This window comes from Apteryx rowi, unplaced genomic scaffold, assembly GCF_003343035.1.
Source record: "Apteryx rowi isolate R43461 unplaced genomic scaffold, aptRow1 scaffold_713, whole genome shotgun sequence".
Classification (NCBI taxonomy): Eukaryota; Metazoa; Chordata; class Aves; order Apterygiformes; family Apterygidae; genus Apteryx; species Apteryx rowi.
Window position 1 is genome coordinate 6,776 of NW_020450998.1, and position 8,711 is coordinate 15,486.

Below are 8,711 nucleotides of genomic sequence, written 5' to 3' on the forward strand. Positions count from 1 at the left end.
CGGGCTGGGACCGCCCCGGTGGGCAGCACCTCCCCGTCCATCTCGGACCGCCCCGGCGGGGCGGCGCCGACGCGCACACAGAGCCGAGCCAGTCGGTTCGAGAGCAGCTTTAGTGCGGTGTCGCCGGGCCCTGCCCGCCCGCCCCGTCTCACCGGGTCGCCCAGCCGTGCCGGGACCCCCGCACCYCCCCGGTTAAGGCACACGGTGGTGGACACGCAGCCCCGCCGGGCAGCGGGCCCCGACCTTCCCCTCGCCCCGGCGGCCCAGCGCAGGAGAGGCATAAGGGCCCCGGGCAGCCCTGGCCCCAGACATGGGAGCAGAGCTCAGCCGTGGCCCCAGTGCGGTGTGTCCGTCCCCGCCGTCAGCGCGTGGTCCTTCTGCGCGTGGTCCCGTGCTGCGGGGTGCCAGCAAGCCCAGAGCAGTGTGGTGGGCAGAAGCCCAGAGCAGCATGTGCAGGGCCGTCCCAGAGCAGAGCCCAGGACCTCACTCCTGGTTGGGGTTGGGCTTGATGAGGCCATAAGCCACAGCCTGCGCCAGGCTCTCCTTAGCCGCCTGGGCCACACGTGGCTTGTCCTTTTCCTTGGCGAGCACGGAGAGGATCTCCAGCATCTCGCTGGCGATGAGCTGCTCCGCCACCTCCCGCTCAGCTGCCATCATGTTCATCACCACCACGGCCCCGCGGTGCTGCAGCTCCACGTTGGGGCTCAGCAGCAGGGCCTGCAGGATCTCCAGCCAGTGTGCTGTCTGCCGCGGGGGAGAGCAAGGCCGTGCTGAGCCGGCAGCGGCAGCAGGGCCAGCTCCCCTACGCTCCTCCCGGCCACCCCCCCCTCCCAGGGAGCCCTGCTCTGCCCTAGAGCAAGGGACCCCCTGCTGCCAGGCACTCACCACCTGGGGGATCCTCTTGCAGATGGGGGGGTGCAGCGCCGTCAGCATGGCCAAGGTCCCCGAGGCTGCACGCCGCAACTTCTCGTCCTCTTCCCCGCTGTACAGGACCATCAGCTTCAGYCGGTCGCTGCCCTCAGCCAGGAACAGCTCCTGCACCTGCCAACGAGAAGAGTGCTGGAGTCGCGGGGAGCCCAGCACAGGCACCCAGCGCAGCCCGGGCCAGACCTGCCCTCACCTCCTTGCTCATGGCCATGTTGCACATGCACTCGGTCGCAGCCAGCCGGATCAGCTCGTGCTCCTCAAACATGTAGCCCTCGATCATGGGTACAGCCTTCTCCTTCAGGATTTTCTGCCTGCAGCAGGGCACATGGGCGTTCCCACCCCAGTGTTCCCCCAGCACCGATTTTGGCCAGGGCAGCACACCTCCAAGCCAGGTAGGATCATGGCCCCTTTCTCTCCCCCACCTAGCCCAGCTCTGCAGCAGCCCCACAGCACCTACCGCAGCCTCTCGCTGATGCCGGCCAGGTTAGTTAATGCCATCAGACCCTCAAAGTTCTCCAGGCCTGTGCGCTGAAGGTGCAGAAGGCTTACAAGGGGCCGGACCACCTCGTAGATCTGTGGAGAGAGCAGTACAGGGCTCACACTCTGAACAAGGGGGCAGGGACTCCGTTTGCACCCCACGAGGCAGGGCCCAGGCATCCTGCCCTCACACAGGGAGCCCTGAGCCCAGCATAAGGCAGAGGCTCTCCCATGACCAGGCTCTAGGCAAGCAGACCTTTGTGGGGAGCACTGAAGGTCTCTCCGTCTCTCCAGAGAAGGCCAAACTCAAGTTAGAAACTCAACCAGCGCAAATCCTTGGATAAACAGTCCTGTGGCCTTTAACTCCAGTGTTGCCAAGCTCCTTCCAGATGGACAAGGAAGAAGAGCTGAAACCCATTCTCTCCTGGCTCCTGTGTACAGTAGCCTTGGCAGTTCCTGCCTGGGCAGACCCTGCTCACCCTGCTCAGACTGATGCCTTCCAGGAGCAGACACACACGCTGGCTTCAGCAGGTCCCAAACAGCAGCTTGGGCACACAAGGGTGGCGAGCCCTTGCATAAGAGCTGCTGTCCCCATGCAAACCACTGTGCACTGCCCTGACTCCCCACAACAGGCCCCTGTGTGGCAGACCTGCCCTCCCAGCCCGCAGCAGCTGCACTGACCCGCTCTCCAGGAAACGCCATCTCAGGGTTGGATGTGATGGTGATCTTTGCCAGGGCCTGAGCAGCCTTGGTCTGCCCCACTTCAGTGCTCTCCAGGGACAGCGGGATGAGAGCCTGCAGACAGAGAGGCAGCAGCCAGTCCTGCAGCCAGGTCACAGCAGCCCCAGCTTTCCCAGGTCTCATGTACAAGGAGCCAAACCACAGTCACGATCCCAGACCACTGTAGCCAGTCTCGGCAATCCCAGCCCTTCCCCACACCCCTCCTCCATGTGGGGCATGCCAGCAGCACACGAGGGTCTATCATCTCACCTTGCCTCCTCCCTGTGCAACCACACCACCTCGGTCCTCCGCCTCCTCCACCAGGGCCAGGAACACCCTACAGACAACATGGGAGCAGCTGGAGTCAGGGACCTGCCATGACTGACCCTCAGGGACTGTGGGTCCCAGTGCCACCTGGACACCAGCATCAGGCCCAGGCTGCTTTGCAATGCACCAGCTCCTGACCACCCCCTTTCTACATCCAGAAGCTTGGATTCCCCCATCCAGCCACCACAGAAACCCAAGCTTGCAGGCAAGACACCACCAGCCTCAGCCCATCTCTCACCCCTCCAATCCCCTGCACGGCCATACCTGGAGATCAGCTCCCGGCAGGAGTTGGTTAGTGCTGGGTTCTCGCTCTTCACCATGCAGGCAAGAGCTGACACTACGCCAGCTGCCAGCAGCTTCCGCACCCGCCGCTTCACAAAGTCCGGCTTATCCTGCCCCAGAGACAGGGTCACCACTTGGTTCAGACCTAGAACCCAACTCGCCACCACTGCTTGACACCCAACCATGCAGCCACCCACTGTGAGGCCTCCGACCCCACTGCTGAAGACCCCCAGACTGTTCACCCAGACACGCTGTCCCTACCTGGGACACCAGGCTTTGTCCCACCCATGCATTCTCCTCCAAGGTCTAGGCTCCCTGGCAGCTCCCAAGAAGAGCCCGTGCCCTCCTCACCTTAGGGTGCTGCTCTGGAATGTGCTGCTTGGCGTACTTGGCCAGCTCCAGCATCTGGGGGTCTGGCTCCTCGTGGTCGTAGCTGTTGGTGCAGTTCACTAGTGTGGAGGCTACTGCGTAGAGCACGCTCCTATCCTCCGACTGTGGGGGTAATGGGACACTCATCACATCCACGACACACAGAAGATAAGCAATGGCTTGAGCCTGCTCAGCACCACGGGGCATCAGCCCTTCCACACAACCAGCCACAGTCCCACAGCGTGACCTCCCAACCCATTCTGGCAGGAAGGGCACATGGGCACATTTTCCCAGCACCAGCATGCCCACCGTGCCGGTCCCCTGCTACAGCCCTGCCACACTCACCTTGGCCAGGTGGAACATGGCCTGCATCGCTGCCTTGTCCTCCACAAACTCCTCCTTGACATCCGCATCAAAAGTGAGGTAGGCCAGGCCCTCCACAGCCCAGCGCCGCGTGCCCGCATCGATCGTCTCATTACACAGCCACCTGGGAGAGGGTCACAGTGAGCCCACACTGCAGGGCACCTTGCCCTGACCTCCCCAACAGACTCTGCTGTCTGCAGCACTCACTTGCGGCACTGCTTGGCTAATTTCATCGTGGAGCCCTCGGCAAACTGCTTCATGCTGAAGTCGGTGCCTCCGGCAGATCCCAGTTTGCAGAGACCCTGCAGCCAGGAACAGGGTGTCAGAGCAGGAACAGCCACAGCCACCCCACTGTGCCTGTGACAGCCCCACACTAGGGACGAGACAGCGCTGTGGACCTGCGGGCCTTGCAGTCGCTGCCCAACCCAGCATCATCCAGTAGCCAAGCACAACTACTCCTCCTCGTCTTGCCATGCTCCTACTGCACTCACCACCAGCGCACGGATGCGGATGCTGTCCCTCTCACTATGCTTGTAGATCTCTTTGAGCAGACTGACACCGTTGGCAGTGATGAAGGAGGCACGCTTGGCCTTGTCGGCAGCGTGGATCAGCGCCTCCACAGCTACCAGCTGGTGGGCCTCGCAGACAGAGGCGCAGAGGGACAGCACGCTGTCCATGATCCCCTCCAGCTCCAGCACCCTGTTCCCAGCCTCTGAGGGGCCCTGCAGCAGGCATGACACTGTCTGGATGGCCCGCAGCTTTCCAGCCAGCTCGTGTCCCTCAAACCAGCTCCTGCAGAGGAAGAACACCAGAAGAGATAAGGCTGACCCTGTCCACTGCCTCCAGCCACAAGCAGCCCTGCCCTGCTGGATCCCCAGCACAGCAGGTCCCTGGTGGGTCTGCCAATCTGCTCTTACTGCTAAGTGCAAAAAGGTCTGGGGATAGAGGGGCTGCTGCTACCAGGAGAGGCAGGGTGTGTGCAGCACACACCTGGGGCACTCAGAAGGCTTCTGGCTTCAGAAAATCAAAGCCCCCTCCCGCCCCCAGGTAGGCCCTGGCTCACTTCACATAGTCCTCGCACAAGTGGTGGAAGTTCTCCCTCTCGGCGTCGCATTTTAGGTCACTGTAGAGCTTGCTCAGCAGGACCGAGGCACTCATCCGGCTGTTCTCTGTCACAGGCAGGCTGTCCTGAGCCCCACACACTGTGCTTCCCACCTCCAGGATCTTCTTCAGGCCTAGGAGGACACGCAGGTTAGATACCCTGGTAAGGAGCAAAAGGAGGTGCACAGGACCCTAGCACCTGCAGAGCCAAGACACATGTCACCCCGAGGCAGAGGGACGTGACACCCGAGTGGGACACTGCAGGCTGTGCTTCACTCACCCTGGTCAATCACCCACAGGCTCAGGCTGTTGTTGATCTCCTTTGGCGACTTCCTGGGCACCACTTTGATGAGCAGGTTGAGGGCGTTGTCCCGTCCATGCGCAGAGGCCCCTTCCAGGGCTAGCAGCTCCAGGAGGTGCTTGATCAGCAGCTTCAGATCCTTGGAGGAATCTTCCAGGAGAGACAGTGCCCAGCAGTCAGTGCCCTGGACAGGGGCCTCACCCCCACCATGGCAAGGCTGGCAGGAGATGCTGCCACAATCAGGGGACCCCAGGTTCCAGCTCAAGGCCATATTAACCGTGGACCTGAGTCCCTGGCTCAGCGGTAGGGAGCAGTGGCAAGACAGGCAGAGGGAGAAGAACCCACAGCCCACTACAGCTCAGCACCTCCCCACTGCCACACTAGCCAGCTGGGGCAGGCAGGCACTCACCCAGCACCACTGCATCCTCCTTTCCACGGAAGTCCTTCTGCATCCCTTCCTTCAGGGAATCAAACATCACCTGCAGCAGGTTGCAGGCAGCCAGGGAAACCTGCTCATGCTCCACACCCAGCACTGCTGAGAGACGAGGGGCACCCAATTCCGCCAGGATGGCTGTGGTCTGCAAGTGCAAGCACAGCAGTCTGCTGGAGACTTCAGGGAAGCCTTAGCACTCCCCAGCACCATCTCCAGATGGTTCCCTATCACAACAAGGCTCCCACAAGCTTGGGCCTGGTGGGGTGACAGCTGAGGGCTCCACTGCTCAGCAGGGCTGCAGCGAGCCACAGACAGAGGCCAGCCATGCTCCCCTGCCTGACACACTTCACAGCAGCCCAGATATCAGTCCCCCTGGGCCAGGCCCCATCATGCAGGAGAAACTATGACATGACCTACCCGGGAGCGGTGCCCGGAGCACAACCCCACCAGGGTGCGCAGGGCTGCCAGCATCATGTCAGCTTTGGCCGTGTCAAGGAGTTGTGTCAGCAGCCGCACGCCATCACTTTGGAAGATTTTCTCTGCTCCGGCCTCCTCCCGTGCCAGCACAATCAGGTTCTGTGCAGCCTAGGAGAGGAGAGTCATGTTTGGGGCACTAGCCCACAGATCAGGGCAGGTCAGTGGCAAAATGGAGCCCACTGTGAGTAGGGAACCTCACCCACAGGAGCCTGCCACGCCACCAGGGCAGCCATGAGCACCCGCCTTCCACCCCCAACCCTTGCAGAGCATGTTCTGCTACCACAGGGCAGCACAGTTCAGCCAGCAGTGTTGAGTCAGGAAGGGTAATTCCTCCCCTCCTTGCCTTCCATCCAAGCTACATCCCCCTCTGCTGCCTAGAGTTCAGACCTTCTGCTTCTTGTCTGCATCCTTTTCTTCAGGATCCAGTAAGATCTGAAACATCTGGTCCACCTTAGAGTCCGTGCAGGACATTTTCTTCATCTAAGAGATCAGAAACAGCAGCTCAGTCCTCACCGTTCCCCTGAACAGAGCACAGGGGTCCACAACAGGAGCCTGCAGCCAGCCCTACCAATGGTCTTCCCAGCTCACCTTCTCATGCATGCTGCTCCCCAGAGTGTGCAGTGCCTCCTGAAAGGCCTTGTTCTTGGGCTCCAGGCTCACACACCTCTGCAAGTCACTGATAGCCTGGTCCAAGCGGCCCAGCTTCTGCAGTGCCTGGCTTCGGCGGAACAGCGCCTTCATGTCCCGTCCGTCGGCTTCAATGGCTAAGGGCAAGCAAGAGATGTATGACAGAGCCCTTGGACCACTCCGCTCTGCCTCAACAGACAGGCAGCACACAGAGACCAGCCTCCTACCAGCCATGCCCTGACAGTACCTTTAGATGCATCAGCTTCTGCGTTGGCATAGTCTTCCTACAGAGAAAGAACCAGTGAGAACCAGTGGGTCCTGCCCCACTGCCCACAGGTAGACATGCAGGTCACATTCATCCTGCTTGTGGGCAGAGGCAGCACCAGACTTTTTAGAGAAGAGCGTAGGGAAATGACCGTGGGGGTCTGAGGATGGAAACAGTCACTGAGGACAATGAACCAGTACGATAGGGCATCTTGCCCTTCCCAGGAACACAGCCTTCACAAGGGTTCCTGAGGAGCCGTAAGGCCCCCTGATGCCCTTTGAGTGCCCACTGCAATGGTGCTCCCTGTCCATCCATGTTTCCCGCTTGCTTCAGAGACCATTACATGTCAGCAGATCAGAGACACTGACTGTCTGGGGAACAGACCCAACACAGAGCACCTGTGCATCTTTGACATGGTTTGGACAGCTCGCTAGAGAATCAGACACCAGATACACCAGAAGAAGAGATGAGCAGAGAAAGCAGGGCAGGCAGCCAATGCAACAAGAAGGAAGGGTCCCAAGAGCCCTGGAAAACAGATGTTTCTGCAGCATCAGTTCAAGGAGATGCACCACTTGGCCACCCTGGTCACTCTGTTGTGCTGCTTGCTGGCATGTCTTGCAGGGAGGAACAGGCAGCACTGAGCTGGGGGGCCTGTGCAACATGCCAACCAGGTCCAGGGCCTTCCTGATGGCTCTGACACTAGCAAGGTGCTGGTTGGGCCCCCACGGTCAGAGACTGGAGACAAGCACCTGCTGGACATCACCCAGCCGAGGGACAGACGGGGCCTCCCTGCGCATGCTCCTGGCTGGCAGAGGCTGGAGCAGCCAGGACAGCTGCCAGCAGCGCCCCGGCAGGCTGGTCCAGACAGGCCAGTTCCTGCAGGGTGCACGGTGACGTCCACCCGCCCCCGCTCTCACCAGCTTCAGGTAACAGGCGGCGCGGTTGCGGTGCAGCACGGCTCGCTCCGACTCGGCATCACAGAGACTCAGCGCCTGCGTGTAGGTGGCAAGGGCCGCGGCGTGGTCCCCTGCCTGGAACAGCGCGTTGCCCTGCTTGCGCAGCTGCCCCGCCGTCACCTGCAAGACCGGCACCGGGGTGGGACACGGCCACTGGGGGGGTCCCTGGGATGTGGCCCTGACCCCATCCATGCTGTGCGGGGATGGAGCTGGGACAGGTCACAACCCTCCAGACTGCCCCAGGGATGGGCCCGGGACAAGCCCCATTGCCCCAGCTGCCCTGGGGATGGGGCAATGACAGCTCCCAGGACAGGTCCCATCGCCCCAGCTGCCCCGGGGATGGGGCAATAGCAGCTCCCAGGACAGGYCCCATAGCCCCAGCTGCCCCGGGGATGGGGCAATAGCAGCTCCCAGGACAAGCCCCATAGCCCCAGCTGCCCCGGGGATGGGGCAATAGCAGCTCCCAGGACAGGCCCCATAGCCCCAGCTGCCCCGGGGATGGGGCAATAGCAGCTCCCAGGACAGGCCCCATCACCCTAATTGCCCTGGGGATGGGCCCGGGACAGGTTCTCCAGGATAGGCCCCATCGTCCCAGAGGCCTGGGGATGCAGCAATGACTGGCCCCGGGGACGGGCCCCATCGTCCCAACTGGCCTGGGGAGGGTACTCGGGACAGGGCCCCGGGACGGGCCCTGATTGCCCCAACGGCCCGGGGATGGGTCCCAGGACAAGTTCCCCGGGACGGGCCCTGATTGCCCCAACGGCCCCGGGATGGGCCCGGCCGCGACAGGCGCCCGCGACAGGCCCTCGCCCCGCAGCTGCCCCGGCGCCGCAGCGTCCCGGTCCCGGCCAGCACCCCCGGTCCCGGCCCCGGTGAGGCAGTCCCGGTCCCAGGTCCCAGTCCCGCCGGTCCCGGCCAGGCCCCCCGGCCCCGGCCCCGGTCAGGCACTCCCACTCCCAGTCCCGGGCCCGGTCCCGCCGGTCCCGGCCAGGTCCCCCGGTCCCGGTCGCGGCCCCGCGCCCCGCTCACCGCCGCCTCCATCGCGCCGCGCCCGTGACGTCACCGCCGATCGCCCGGGGAACCCGG

At 62.7% G+C, this 8,711-nt stretch overlaps 1 protein-coding gene across 2 annotated transcripts; it reads right to left on the reverse strand.

The window, feature by feature from the left end:
• Positions 1–121: 121 nt before the first annotated feature.
• Positions 122–8,693, reverse strand: UNC45A (unc-45 myosin chaperone A). 2 transcript variants are annotated; one of them, XM_026087382.1, is made up of 20 exons: positions 8,655–8,693; positions 7,587–7,745; positions 6,652–6,688; positions 6,366–6,541; positions 6,165–6,257; positions 5,718–5,885; positions 5,277–5,445; positions 4,847–5,017; positions 4,529–4,700; positions 3,957–4,257; positions 3,673–3,767; positions 3,448–3,589; positions 3,085–3,225; positions 2,716–2,843; positions 2,395–2,461; positions 2,086–2,199; positions 1,385–1,500; positions 1,121–1,238; positions 886–1,041; positions 122–744 (listed from the first exon to the last, which is right to left on the reverse strand). In XM_026087382.1, the coding sequence occupies exons 1-20, from the start codon at positions 8,664–8,666 to the stop codon at positions 484–486; spliced, it is 2,796 nt and encodes a 931-aa protein (XP_025943167.1). In that variant the 5' UTR covers positions 8,667–8,693; the 3' UTR covers positions 122–483. The 2 variants fall into 2 exon arrangements, with proteins under 2 accessions (XP_025943167.1, XP_025943168.1); XM_026087383.1 differs by lacking the exons at positions 6,652–6,688; positions 8,655–8,693 and having other exon boundaries at positions 7,587–7,648.
• Positions 8,694–8,711: the final 18 nt, after the last annotated feature.